General features: G+C 40.7%; 1 protein-coding gene across 1 annotated transcript in view; it reads right to left on the reverse strand.

The window, feature by feature from the left end:
* Positions 1-16,098, reverse strand: part of MDH1 (malate dehydrogenase 1) — a 132,041-nt gene that overhangs the window by 13,556 nt on the left and 102,387 nt on the right. Inside the window, exon 7 of the mRNA XM_030196157.1 lies at positions 885-998. Within this exon, the coding sequence (XP_030052017.1) occupies positions 885-998 (114 nt within the window). The remainder of the gene's footprint in view (positions 1-884; positions 999-16,098) is intronic.

Raw genomic sequence — 16,098 nt, forward strand, 5'->3', positions numbered from 1 at the left:
ACTGGCAAGTATTTTTACAATGATTTTTCTGCAAAGAACTGCAAGCCTCTCTAGTCTCAGCTATGCTTAGTGTTCACAGTAAGAAAGAGACTGGGCAAAAATGGAATTCATGGGAGAGCAGACAAGGTGGAAACCACTGCAATCCAAGAGTAACATCAATGATTTTCTTACATTTATGTAAAAAAACAAAAACAACCTACAACTGGATGATCCCCCAAGCCTTTTGGGAAGATGTTCTATGGATAGATGAGTTTAAAGGGGAACTCTTTGGACAACACAGGTCCCATTATATCAAATTCAGCATTCCACATTATCATAGTACATGACGGCAGAAAAAGACCTTCACGGTCCATCCAGTCTGCCCAAGAAATGTGCCACTTTTTTGTATATACCTTACCTTGATTTGTACCTGTCTTTTTCAGGGCACAGACCGCACAAGTCTGCCCAGCACTATCCCCGCCTCCCACTACCGGCTCTGTTATCCAATCTCAGCTACCAACAGTCAAACATGATGGTGATGCTTTGCTGCCTCAAGATCTAGAAAACTTGCCATTATTAAAGAAGCTATGCACTGTAACAGAAAATTCTTAAAGAGAATGTCCACTCTTCTGTCCATGAGCTGAAGCATAATTGGGTTATGCAGCAAGATAATGGTCCCAAACACAAAGGAAAGTCTACATTTGAATGGCTGAGGAAAAACAAAATTTAAGTTTTTGAATTTGCCTAGTCAGAGTGCACACTACTGACAGCACACGATAAACACAATATTTTGTGTTTTTTCTGTTTTTTTTTCATTTGCCAATGACATGAAATGACATGGCAAATGTTGTTGAGGTTTCCTATGTTGTTTCAAATAAATGCACATCTCTACTATAAACTCCTACCTCTGGGGTGCCAAACCAGATGTTTCTCACATGATCACAGATGGCTTTGGCAGCAGACATAGCGCTGGATAATTTTCTAGCCTTGATGACAGCAGCTCCACGTTGCTGCACGGTCTGCAGGAAAGTAAAGAAAATTGCTGACCATTATTGTCCTTTCCAACTGCTTGCACATGTTTCAAAAATAGGTAAACACCACATGTCAGGCTATATTGCTAAAAACAAAACAAAAAGAAAACCTAACTGAGCCTTCTGAGAGAAACAAACCAACAGTATCATTAAAATTAACAGTTTAGGAAACTTCAGTGGATTGAATTGGAGAATAAAGTTATGGGGATAAAAACTAACAATATTTGCATTCATTGTAGTTGTGCTACTTTTTATACTCAAAAAGTATTATATTAGGCAATAATCTTTCTACTTTCACTTAAGAGAAAATAAAAACCATAGTGAAGAACACATAAAAAATGTAATCAAGTATTAAAATATACATTTATGTTTACAATACTTAAGTATTCTGACATAGTACTTTGAACAACACTGCTTGTTAGATAATTTGAGAAGCCATATTGAGGAGTATTAAGCTAGAATACCCCCATATAGTGTTAATCAAGACTACGGTATTCCAATCTGACCTTCAGTTATCCAATGATCTGGATTACCTGATGGTTGGTAATCTAGGCTCTGCCCCACCCCTTCCAGATAGTCCTCCAAGTGCTTAGTGGGATTTAAAAAAAGGTTTGGATAGCTTCCTAAAAGAAAAGTCCATAAGCCATTATTAAAAGCAAATTGGAGAGTGGGAGGGGGGGGGGGGTGGAGTCAAGATGGCGGCCCGTGCTTGAGGTGTTGCGGATCGTCTGCTGTTCTCTTTTGATTTTCTGGAGAGAATTTAGCCTAATGCCGCATACAAAGAGAAAGGGGGGGGGGGGGTAAAGGGCTTACCGCAGCTAGCCCTTGTTCTAACCCCCACTCAGCAAACCCTCCTGCAATTTCTTTCGAGCACCCCAGCTGCAACCGGTGAGAGGGATCCCGTGACTGGAGCGACCGGAGGAGCGGCGTTTCCACTAGGGACTGAAACATCCTTGTCCCCACCGGAACTTAGAGGCAGATGCACTAAAGCTAAATGAGCCTTTAATGACCCTCCAACGAGGAAAATTTGATCCGTTGCATGCATCAAAGGGCTTTTACCAAGGAAGCCAGCAGCTAACGAAAACGGAATGGAGATGAGCAATTAGTGTGAAAACCCCATTGAAACGACATGCACTAACCTTTTCCGATTGCCTTTACGCAGGAAAAAGGCAGGAAATCTAACGAGAGGTCTGGACCTCTCGTTAGGACAGCTCTGTGCCAGGAAAAATAGTAAAGTGAAAAAACAAACAAACTTTGAGCCAATCCCAGCGCATTAGCAGAGCTAAAAGCGCTGTGATTGGTCCAAAGGACGTCAGAAAACACATCAAATAAAAAAATAAAAAAAGGGTCGGGAGGGGGCAAGGGCGCTCATCAGGAGCGTCCTGTATGGACGGCCTTGCCCCCCCCCCCGCTGCTCCCCACTTTCCGCCGCTCCCCCCCCCCCCCCGAAAAAGCAAAATGCTAGCTGCCCCGGTCCCCCTCCCTTCCTGTTCTTGTGTTCTGCAGAGCTAACTCCGCCTCCCGTCATTCTTCCGTCCCGTGCCCCGCCCCCGCTGCCCCCCTGAGGTCGACTACACCGCTCCCCCCCTCCACCGAGACCCCCCTCCCTATTAACGACCCGAGCAGCGCCTCTCACCTCTTTCTGAAGCGCTGCACGGGCAGGAAGATCTGTTGTGTTGCTTGTAGAGTCTCCATGACGTCTCTTCTTCCCTGGCCCAGGCCCAGGCCCCGCCTCCTTCTGACGTAAGTAACCTACGTCAGAAGGAGGCGGGGCCTGGGCCAGGGAAGAAGAGACGTCATGGAGACTCTACAAGCAACACAACAGATCTTCCTGCCCGTGCAGCGCTTCAGAAAGAGGTGAGAGGTGCTGCTCGGGTCGTTAATAGGGAGGGGGGTCTCGGTTGAGGGGGGGAGCGGTGTAGTCGACCTCAGGGGGGGCAGCGGGGGCGGGGCACGGGACGGAAGAATGACGGGAGGCGGAGTTAGCTCTGCAGAACACAAGAACAGGAAGGGAGGGGGACCGGGGCAGCTAGCATTTTGCTTTTTCGTGGTGGGTGGGAAAGCGGCGGAAAGTGGGGAGCAGCGGGGGGGGGGGGGGGGGCAAGGCCGTCCATACAGGACGCCTCGGACGAGCGCCCTTGCCCCCTCCTGGATTTTGCTGACCGGGTAGCCACGTGTATGTGTTGTGGCTTTTTTTTTGTTTGTTTTTACGTTTGCAGCATGCGCAGAGCAGCCAGCAAAATGCTTGGCTGCTCTGCGCATGATTTAGGGGCCGATTACCGATGTGTATTGTGATTCTTTGATACATTGTACGTTTGAATACCGATCTGAGCATGTGTGACTTTTTTTTTTGGTGCATTCTTCGTTTTTTAAAAATCGTTAGGGACTTTAACGATTTTGATTTTTTTACGTTTGGTTGCTGCATCTGCCCCTTAATCCGCCGCTTTGCCCTGCAATCCTTCGGGCTGGCGATGAGGACTCAACGGAATCGGAAGGCGGTGACCGGAGGGCCTCAGACAGCAGTGCCAAGCCCCAAGAATCAGTGGAGATGAACTTGGAGCTCGCTGCTCCCCAAGCGGTAACCTTACAAACTATCTGGGCAGTCATTCAAAATCTAACTAAAGCAGTTACTAAAACATCCCAAGATACAGCTTTAATGGTGAATAAAATAGACTCTTTAACTCAAGCTCTTGAGACTGTCAAACGAGAATCGTTGGTTCAAAACTCACAGACGCAAACAGAAATTAAATCTCTCAAAAAGGTTACACAATATACTCAACAACTATTGCACTTATATTTATCTTTATTACATCAATTAATCTCATAAACTTAACAATTATCGTTTAAAATCCCCATATATCTACCATTCACTCATCCAATCACTCTAATTTAAATCTAATATCAAAAAGCTATTATCAACTCTATAACATTAGAATTCCCGGAATCAAGGTTTCACTTGTAATCTTTTGACAAAATATATTATTATCAATAGCAACACTGGTATGAAACTTGCTAATTATGCTGTCAGTCAAAGCACTTTTTCTTCATTACGATCTTGTCTTAATCTGTTCTTAACTGGTGTAATTCTCTGTAGCCGCATGAAGATCAGTCCATTGATGAAATCAATTACCCACCACAGCAGGTTTAAAGCAAAGATTTATATTCCATCGTAAACCACAACTGATTTACTGGGTGCTATAATACTGAATGACAGTAGTTCCATTCACCGTGACTCCATTCTTCACGGGACTAATGTTGAATCTTGTCCTTGAATTTCAAACTGCTTCACTAGAGCTGTGCTCTCATTTGTTTACTGAAACACTTATACACGGACCCTACACGATCGTGTTTCGCAAATTTTGCGTCTTCAGGGGTCAGTAATCTAAGTAAACAACAATAATAACATACATTGTATTTCACAAACATTATTTCAACCCTTTTAAAACCCAAAATTGTAAACTCTTACCGGCTCTACAAGTGGCCGAACATTCAACAATCCTGGATGTGCTGGTGGCAACGCCTCAAAAGACGCCCACACATGCGCATACCAAGGCTTCAAGGAGACTAAGTTTAAATACCCTAGCTCAAATTATCGATCCTGGACGTGCCGGTAGCCACGCCTCGAAAGACGCCCACACATGCGCATATCGAGGCTTCAAAGAAACTAAATTTAAATGCCCTCTCACAAGTTTAACCATTCTACCTCTTTGTTTAACCCATTAGGGCTTACAGTGTTCCAAAGATAAATTAACCTTTGTTCTTTTCGCAACAGCATACGAGGCACATTGCCTCCCCTTTCAAAACTAATATGATTCAGGACTACAAAGCGAAGATCCTGTACTTCATGTTTAACATCCACCCAATGTGAAACCAATGGAGCTTCCATTCGTTTAGTACGGAGGTTACTAAGATGCTGCGCTATCCTAATTTTAATCTTCTTAGTAGTTAACCCAATATACCATAATTCACAAGGACATTTTATTCCATACACACAATTTGCCGTATTACAATCAGTATGAGACTGCAAACGATATGTTTTCTCTGAATGAGGAACATGCACTTCCTTAACTTGCATAGCATAACTACAATATACACACCGATTGCAGCTCACATGGCCCGAATCCTCATGTATTACATTGCAAGCAGTATTATGTCCTGCCAGTTGTTCACCTAAATTTCTACCTCGAGAAAATGCAAACCGAGGGAATTGCTGGAAAACTTTATGAATACCCAATATAGACCAGTGACGTTTCATGATTTGTATAATTTGACTAGATGACTTAGTGTAAGGTAACACACAAGTCAACGGATCATTTTTTACAGATTTATATTTCTGGGTATCACAAGATGGATGCCATTCATTATAATTATTAAACGCTCTCTTAGCCGCTTTCTTTAAAATTCTATCAGGGTAACCTCTACATTGAAAACGTGAAATCATCTGATAAGCTTGATGAGTGTATTCTTCACGAGAACTACACAACCTACGGACTCGAAGCAATTGGCTCGATGGTATACTATTTTTTAAACCAGAAGGATGGTGACTGCGATAGTGCAGTATGGTGTTACGATCAGTCTCCTTGCGGTAAATCTTGGTAATAAATTTACCATCATCCCATTGGATGTTAACATCCAAAAAATTCACCTCTCGACGACCAATACAATATACAAATTTGATATGGGGGCTCACTGTATTCAAAATTTCCAGCAGCTTCAATAAATATCTTCTGTCCCTTGCCATATTACCAAAATGTCATCTATGTATCGTAGCCATTTAACTACACCCTTAAAATGTTGATTTGTATATATATATTGCCTCTCTAACTGGTCCGTATACAAACATGCAATGGTGGGGGCTACTGTAGCCCCCATCGCAACTCCTTTTATTTGATGAAAAATTTTTTCTTTAAACTTGAAAAAATTGTGATAAATAACTAGCTCAGCTATTTGGCCAAGTAAAGTTATTAATTGATTAGATAACTCCAAAGTTTCCAATAATCCCTTAATCATAATCACAGCTTCCCTTTGCGGGATATTTGTATATAGTGCAGTAACATCTAATGTCACCAAACATACCTCTAAATTAGCGTCAACTTGTACATTTTGCAAAATATTAAGCAAGTGATCTGAGTCTCTCACAAAAGACGTTATGGACTTTAAACAGGGTTGCAAATGAAAATCCAAAAACTGAGAAAGCGGTTCAAACAGCGATTCACATCCAGAAACAATGGGACGGCCAGGAGGATTTTCCAAACTCTTATGTATTTTTGGGGTGAAGTAAATTGTAGGTATTCTTGGAAATTGTTTAAACAAGTATCGAAATATTTGAATGGAAATAACACCTTTCTCACAAGCTTCCTTTAGCAACTCATACACCCGTGATTGATACTGGGTAGTAGGATCTTCCTGTAACGAATTATAAAATGTTAGATCGTTTAACTGAGTAAATGCTTCTTGTTCATATTTTGATCTATCCTGTACCACAACTCCTCCCCCTTTATCAGCTCTCAAGATTATAATGTTTTCGTCCCTCTGTAAATCTACAACTGCTTGCCGCTGCAAAGCTGTCAAATTACCATACTGTCTCCCCAAAGTTGCTTCTAATTTTTCAAGATCATGTAATACCCATTGTTGAAACGTCGCAATAGCTGAATCTATAGGACCATGAGGAAGCCATGTAGAGGGCAATCGGTGCGTTTGCAAAAAGGACTTTGATTGACTGGATAAAATATCAGATTCAATAGTATCATTCTCTCCAAAAAACAGTTTCAAACGTAGTTTTCTAAAAAACTTATGTAAATTAATGCGGATATCAAACGCATTATGAAACTGGGTAGGAACAAACGTAAGCCCCAAACTTAAAATTTGATGTTGAATGGGACTCAAAGACTTCGATGATAGATTAAACACTATCAATGAATCTTTCTGCCCTGTCGTTTGGGGCGTACTATAGGCTGTGTACTCATTTCTGCTGTTTGTTGTCCTGTTAAAATAGTTGTTTTTAAAGATGTCTCAGTGTGGCCACCAATATTACTCATTATATTACTCTCATTCCCATGTTCTTCTCCTGATGAGTCACTTGAAGAGTTAATGAATGTGACTCGCTTACCCTTTTTGTTACGTCTAGATTTTCTACTTTGATTCATCCACGGATAGATGAAACCCTTCGTATAATCTGACTCGTCTCTCTTATATTTAGATATTTTTTGAGATCTAATTTCTGCTCGATATTTCTCAATCACTTGCATATGTTCCTTGTATTTAGCTTCATAATTTTCTACTGTTGACATATTTTTCAACTCATTCAATTTTCTATTTAATTCACAAGTGCTGTCATCTACTAGCTTATTCAATTTATCAATTGTAATGAGCATTAAATCCAAAGAGCATCTTGAAATTATATCATTCCACCTTTTCACATAGTCAGAATCTTCTAGGAATCTCGGTTCTTTATATAGCCGTAGACCCCTAGGAATACGTAAAGCCCGACAATATTCTATTAATGTCATAGCATGAAATTCTGATCTAACTATGTACTTATGTAGTCTCAAAATATCTACCCAATCTAAATGAATAGGACTACTTACTGAATCAAATAACCGTGTTCCACCCAATAAATTAGAAATAGTCTCCTCTGAAAACCCTGACTGTGAATCCCAACCACCCGTGGCCATTTTACCCACTATATGTACATCACAATGTTGTCTAAGGTATCATTCAATAAATAGTTGTACTAAATTCATACAATATACTCAACAACTATTGCACTTATATTTATCTTTATTACATCAATTAATCTCATAAACTTAACAATTATTGTTTAAAATCCCCATATATCTACCATTCACTCATCCAATCACTCTAATTTAAATCTAATATCAAAAAGCTATTATCAACTCTATAACATTAGAATTCCCGGAATCAAGGTTTCACTTGTAATCTTTTGACAAAATATATTATTATCAATAGCAACACTGGTATGAAACTTGCTAATTATGCTGTCAGTCAAAGCACTTTTTCTTCATTCAAAAAGGTTACAGAAACATTGATAGTTGATAAAATTAAAATGGCCTCAAAATTGGAACAGATAGAGAATCATAACAGACATTTAAATTTGAGGATATTAAATTTTCCAACAGCTATTGGGATTTCACCATTGGAGTTTTTTAAGAAATACCTGAGTGAAGTATTGGCATATCCTCAATCAGCAATACCACCGATTAATAACATTTATTACCTCCCTGAAACCAAGCAATCCAAGGTGAACCCAATAGAAAATAACCAAATTTCAGAGCTGAATCTTCAAGATATTTCGGCATTACTGGAGGATTCCCTATCAGAGGTTTCTACTCGAAGGACACTTTTGATATCTTTTGTCTTTGAGCAAGACTTAAATGCATTGATGAAACTTTACTTTAAAAATTCTCAAAAGTTATTCTGTGGACAAAAGATATGGATTTTCCCTGACGTGACAAGAGCTACACAGGATCGTAGAAAATTTTTTCTTGCTTATAGAGAAGAGGTTAAATCTATGGGAGCAAATTTTTTGTTGGCATACCCCTGTAAATGCAGCATAAAATATTTGGGGAATAAATATGTGTTTTACGAACCAGATCAGCTTAAAGTGTTTATAGAAAGTAAAAAACTGTCTAGATAGTGTGTGTAAAGGAATTAAGAAAAAAGGAAGAGTACGCTGGGTTTTATGGACCAGGCCATATACTTTGATTTAGAATGCCTAATTTGATCTTCTCATCTACTTTCTCCACCCCCCATCTTAGCTTGCAGGTGGTCTAAGAAAGCAATATTTTTTTTCTTATTATTATATAAATTCTTATTTGCTTAATAGAGATTAAATACCAAATAATCAGAAATATTTCAATTTAAATGTAATCTCTGTAATTCCTGCTATATTGCCATTTATGAGTATGTCTTGTAAATTTGAAAATTAATAAAGAATAATTAAAAAAATGGACTTGGGGAAAATACACTGCTTATTTCTAGGATAAGCAGCATAAATCATATTATCACCTTGATATTACTCACACCTTGTATTTGTTCACACCGGAATCGGTCAACGCCGATTACGGTACCATGTAAGCCACATTGAGACTGCAAAGAGGCGGGAAAATGTGGGATACAAATGCAACAAATTAAATAAATAAATAAATACATAAAATGTATTTTGTACTGTTTCGGGAGCTTGCCAGATACTTGTAACCTGGATTGGCCACTGTTGGAAACAGGATGCTGGGCTTGATGTACCTTCAGTCTGTCCCAGTATGGCAATACTTATGTTCACCCACCTGAGACTGTCAATAGAAGTTATGGTAGCATTTTGAAAGCGGAGCCGGTATGGGCAGGACCAACTGGGAATTGCTCCTGCCTTGACCTCACCACTATGTCACCAGGGATTTTAAGGAAGACCTAGGGAGGAGGTACTTGGGGAAGGGTCCAGGAGGGGGGTTGCTTCTGTTCATGGTGGGGGAAGCGATACACCGAGTGTAGCAGTGGTGTTCTGATGCATTGCATCATGGAGGTGCACAGATTCCTTCATCTAAATTAAATGACATTTTCTTATCTGACCACCTGTCATTCCCGTTTGTCAGATAATTATGAATTTGCTTATTCTAAATTGCAGTACAGTAATGTAGAAATGCACTATACAGATGAAAAGAGCTTAGTTTTGCCCAGGTCATTTTGCTATATTGATTTATCAATAAAGTCCTTCTCCACATGTCATTTGGTCTGTTTGTGTTGTGTTTTTGACTGAAGACCCTCCTACTGGATCAGCCAGCCAAAGTTGCCTGAAGTCCTACTTAAGAGATTAGACATGTCACATACATTTACAGAAAATAGGCTAGGAAAGTAACTATTTAAAATATAAAAAGAAAAAAAAATCAAGCAGATATGGATATGCAATTTTTTATTATTTTGTTTCGTTAATAGTGTGAAATATTTCATTTAGTGCGTGCTAAATAATGCATATCATCATGAGAAGGGTCAAATAAAAAACAAAAACATTCAGTCTGCTCCTCCCTCCCCCAAGTAGATGTATTTGGTATCCTGAGGTGATGCCACTGGGAGGGGATAGCTGCTATATCTTCATCACCAAAAGCTTCATGACTACACACCTTTAACAAATCTAAACAGAAGCCCTTTGTTTTCTAGGCCCAGTGCAATGCTATTCTTATGCCAATTTAAAAGAAATACACTATACTCTCCCCAAAGCCATATCTGAAGCCAACACCTAAAATGTGGGCAAAATTATGACACTGAAGAGAATGCAGCTGTAGCTATGGCATTCTTCAATTTACAGTTTACATTTTGCTTCTGCCAGACTCCTGCTTTCTAGGTTTTTCAGCGAGGTGAACATATCCTGTTCTTCACAAAGGATGTCTATACTAAAATTCTTGCTTATGAAGCTCAACTTATACTATTAATATAGGTACACAAAAGGCCTATTCCCTTTATTCCACTCGCCCTCCTTTTGACTCTGGAATCCTCTGCACCCCTTTTTGAGTAAATCCTTTGGCTTGAACTATGCTGATGCCTTGAAAGCCTGAGTCAAGTAATAATATCCGAACCCTCTCTGGCTTTTCTCGCCCTGTCCACTCTTATCAGTCCTACTCCAGAGCTTGGGTCATGACTGGCCACTACAACCCTACCAGTGTAGTCATTCCCTGTTCCTTAGGGACCTCTACAGTATGTAAATATTCCCCCACCCTCATCTCAGAACACCCTCACATTCTGTGTAGGTTTGAGGGTCAGATACCATCAGCTGACACTGCTACTCATACAATGCCAATGCCAACAGAATCTCAGCATAATTTATTGACTTTCTTCCTTTAGGGTCATTAGTTTAGATACTATTTGCCATTCCATATTCAGCATTGTCACTTCCATCCTTTGGAACAACTTTCCCTTATCTAAGACTAGATTTCTCTGTTCTAAAATTTAGCGTAGGCCTTAAGAACTTGAAAAGCCTTAGAGTCTTTTTTTTCAATCTACCTACCATACTTGAAGGAGCTTCCATGAGGGGATCAGACCCTGGAATATTCAGTAGCATTCTCATATTTTTATTAATTATTGAACAGGCAGTATAACAAATCAATTCGGAAAAAGACTTCAAACACCACCATTATATAGGAAGTTACACTGGCTACCTGTTGAGCTACGGTTTATTTTTAAATTATGCTCCTTGGTCTTTCTTATTCTTCAAGGTCAGGCTCCAAGCTATATGATTTATCTTGTTCATCTATTTGTAATGAATCGTCACACCTGGGCCTGGCATTATTTGACACCATTATTATTATTATTATTTTTAATTTCTCTTTATTGTTGTCAGCAACACATCAACAAATACAAACTCCAACATGAGTGGACAACAACTCCGCTTATCTTATGGTAATACAAAGCATCAGCATCAGTCTACTAAAGCATATACATCGCATTGAAGTCACCCCATCACAACCTTAAACCAGCTGACTGTTTAGTGAATTACCCGCCATACATCCCCCTCGCACGCACCTCTCAAACCACCACATACTCCATCCATTACACTAGTTTGCCAAGTACCCCCCCACCCCTCCATGTCCCCCCCTCTGTATACCATCTTATACATCTTGAGACACATACTCCGTCAAAAACCTGTGCCAGATATCAGGATATTGTTTACATTCTAATTTATGAGACTTCTTGTACAACATATTTTTATATTTAGCTAATTCCAGCATTTTGGCCATCCACCCTGTCAATGGCACTGCTTCCTCACTCGTCCAGTGTTGTAAAATTGTTTTCTTCACAGTCAAAGTTGACATATATAAGAATCTCCTCTGGGGAAGTGCCGAACCCTGTGCAACTAAATCAGACTGATCCCCCAACAACAGTGCCGGGTAGGTCCATTCCACTGTTGACTGCAACACCTTATTTATGACCTGAAAGGCCCTGTTCCATATGGACAATGTTGGACACTCCAAAAAAGCATGTAAAAAATTGTCCCTCCCTGTCTGACACTTACGACAGAGATTTGTTTCCCAGAGTTGCATTTGCACTCCTCTCTCCCTTGTGATGTACCCCCTATGTAGAATTTTAAATTGTGTTTCCTGCATGTCAGCTGCTTTAACCAACTTGTACAACGTCTTAAACTATTTTTGAAAGGTGAGTCTATTATACTGTGTACCAAGGTCCTCATTCCACTTAAGAATAATACGCTCTACTCCATCTTCCTTGCTAGTCATCTTCACTAGCCTGTACCAGTTAGACAATTGGCTTCCACCAACTGGCATTTCCATGACCTTCAAATCTAAAGGACCATAGGTCGCCTTATATCCATTCCTCACCCATATTTGCTGCCAATAGTGTCTTGCCTGCATATACTGCAACAACTGCGCATTCGGCACCCGCCATTGCTCCTTTACCTGCGCAAAAGATAGAAAACTCCCCTCACTCGGTTGTATCATATGCCCCAATGTAAGACAGCCTTCTCGTTCCCATTGTTGAAATCTGGACCACCCCATGCCTGCCGGAAAAGCTGAATTTCCCACAAATCTCAAGAACGGAGACACATTAGGGCTACGGGCCTGATGTTGGCGCCACCACTTCCATGCTAACCGTAAAGGTTTAAGGAAGCTGATCTGCCTATTAAACCTTGTTCCCAAACCAGGCGGTGTATGGACTAATCAACCTATAAGGAGAACACCAACCCTCCCACCAATCCGTAGGGGTGAACTTTGCCTTCCCACTAATCCCTTCATACACAAACCTCAATGCCGCCACATTGTATAATCTTATATCAGGTAAATTTAAACCCCTCTGCTCCTTATTTAAAATGAGCACATGATGCCCTATCCGTGACCCCTTAAGCCTCCAAATAAAAGCCCTTATTGCCGACCTGAACACTCTTTCCTCTCTCCTTTTAATCTAGATAGGCATAACCTGCAATTGGTATAAAAGTTTAGGCAACAAAATCATTTTAGTCAACGCCACCCGACCAAGCAGGGAGATTGTAAGATCCATCCATCGTGTGCACATCTGCTTGATTTTATCTATATACTTCCTCCTGATTCGTGCTGAGATAAATACCCAGGTACCTCATAGAACTCTGCACCGGTGGAATAGCCAGCCCCCCAAGTCAAGGTGTAAGGGGGTCACCCGACATGGGAAGGAGTTCCGACTTGTCACAATTAACTCAGAGACCTGATATGCCCCCAAAATCTCTTACCAAGGACAATGCCTCCTCCAAATGCTTTTGTGCATCCGCTAGGAAGAGCAATATATCAGCAGCAAATAAATTAATGCTAACCTCCCGTCCACCTACCTGGAGGCCTCTCAACCCCGTGCTCTGTCTGATTTTGAGCGCCAGCGGCTCTATAGCCAGCAAAAACAACAACAGGGACATTGGGCACCCTTGTCTTGTACCTCTTTGCAAGTGAAACCTGTCCGTTAAATTATTATTAACCAATAGCCTGGCTTGAGGCCCATCATATAGAGCCTTGATCCATTCAAGGAACCTGCCCTGAACCCCAAACTGTTCTAGGACCCAAAAAAGATACTGCCATGAAATACTATCGAATGCCTTCTCCATATCCAAGCCCACAATCGCCTCTGCCCTCCCATTTCCCCGATACGTGTGTATGGCTGCCAAGGCTCTAATGATATTCATAGAAGCGTATCTGCCAGGAACAAAGCCGACCTGGTCTTCATGAATTACACCAGGCAAGAAATTATTCATCCGCCGGGCCAGAATGGCGGCCAATATCTTAATATCTTGGTTGAGTAAGGAAATGGGCCTGTAGGACCCCACCTGTTCTGGGTCTTTCCCCTGTTTGGGTAACAATATAATATGCGCCAGATTCTGATGAACTTGTCCCCTCCCCCAGCCCGGCTATTATACGTATCTGCCAATGGTTTGGTTACCTCTTCCAGCAATATTTTATAGTACTCCGGACCATACCCATCCGGGCCCGGTGCCTTTGTTAACTTTAAGGCTTTTATTCCCATACGAATTTCTTCCGGAGTTATGACATTACTCATACATTGAACCTGGTCTGCAGTAAACTTTGGTAACTGCAAATCCTTAAAAAATGCCTCTCTCTTTTCTATGTCCAACTCCCTCTGTTTATATAACGATTGGTAATAGGCTACGAATTGGGATTGTATCTGCTGCTCTTCAGTGCACAGTTTCCCCGACCCATCCTGGATGTTAGTAGTAATAACTTGCCTTTTCCTATGTGGCCGCACTAAATTAGCCAAAAGCTTTCCCGCCTTACTCCCCGACTTAAACCTCTGATAATAGATATCTCGTTCAGCTCTACTGGTCAGCAATTGATATAGCCTCCGCCGCAACTTCAACATAGCATCTTTAGAGAACTGATCCAATCGATACATATGTTGTCTACGCAAAGACTGCTATTCTGTTGAAAGCTGTAGTAGTTCGGCCTCCAACTTTTTCTTTTTACCCGATGTATAAGCCAATATATGGCCCCTTAACACAGCCTTTGAGGCCTCCCAAAAATTTACAGGACACACTTCCGGGGTTGCATTCCCCCCACTTCTCCCGTGAAAAAGTGCAAAATTCCGTATCCTCATTAGGGTGACGGCGAGAATTTCCACACCTTTTCTACCTGATCTGCCGTGTAGGTAAGAGCGAATGCCACTGCGGGGTGGTCTGATATAGTAGTATCAATGATCCGAACCTCCCTGGCCTTTGATATGAGTGTTTGGGAGATGAGGAGGTACTCCAACCTGTTGGATTATTTGTAGTAAATAATTAGCAGATTTTAGTACACACAGCTTCAGCTTTAGAAATGTTAATTTCTTTCTTCATCTCTCTCTCATTCACCCCAGAATAATTCACTGCTGAGTCACTTTAAAGTTGAAGTAACAAAACATCTGTTTACTCACAGTTTGTAGTTAGATTATAATCAGACAGGCTTATATATACATATTACTATACATTTGTATTATCAGCTCCTTCCATGTGCTTAGATGGTAATGGATGCTCACACCACCATAGATCCTCTCAGGTTAGGAGAGATCATGAGCTCCATGTGCTCCATGTGCTGCATCTGCTGTGTCTAACCCCCACAGGAAGTTGCATAGCTGTGTGACCTCTCTAAGTAATTCACATCAGAGGTCACAGAGTAATCACAGAGAAATAATAGGTGACAGGCAATGCATGTAAAATACAATACATTCCAACAAACCCCTTCTCATGCATAACTGTCATGCAATTATTTATTCATACAAAGTCCAAGCTTTATACGCAGATTCACAAAATGTTCTCTGGGTAACGGTTTGGTCATGATGTCAGCTGTCATCTCACTGGTGTGACAATAGTGTAGACTGATGACCCCTTCTTTCGCCAGCTCTCGCACGTTGTGGTATTTCGTTGCGATGTGCTTGGTGCGTGACTGAACCTTGTCATTCTGTGACAGTCGGATGCAGCTCTGATTATCTTCCATTATCTGGATTGGTCTCTTTTCAGCTATTCCGAAATCCAGCAAAAGTTTTTCAATCCACATCAGTTCTCTGCACGCTTCCGATACGGCCACATATTCAGCTTCTGTAGAAGACAAACTCACAATACTTTGTTTATGACTGGCCCATGAAATTTGTACATTTCCATACATAAACACATATCCACTTGTGGATTTATAATCAGAATGATCCCCTGCCCAATCTGAATCACAGTAACATATTAGTTTTGGATTACTATTGGCTGAAACCTTTAATTTACAATCAATGGTACCCTTTAAATACCTTACCATCCTTTTAACTGCAGTCCAATCTGATTTGGTAGGTGAGCTGACCCTTCTGCTCAAAATTCCTACTGCATTTGCTATATCAGCCCTGTATGTGGTAGCTAGATATAAAAGCTTACCTATGGCTGATCTATATTGGATGTTATCTGGTAAAGGTTCTCTTACTGTTTCATCCTTCAGAAAATCAGTGATCATGGGAGTGCTTACAACTTGGGCATCTTGCATACCTAAACTTTCAATAAGCTCATTTATTTTCTGCTTCTGGCTTAGAAGATAAGAACCATCATTTTGTTTCTCAATTTCTATACCAAGATAGTATGACACAT

Source organism: Microcaecilia unicolor, chromosome 3 (assembly GCF_901765095.1).
Source record: "Microcaecilia unicolor chromosome 3, aMicUni1.1, whole genome shotgun sequence".
Lineage (NCBI taxonomy): Eukaryota > Metazoa > Chordata > Amphibia > Gymnophiona > Siphonopidae > Microcaecilia > Microcaecilia unicolor.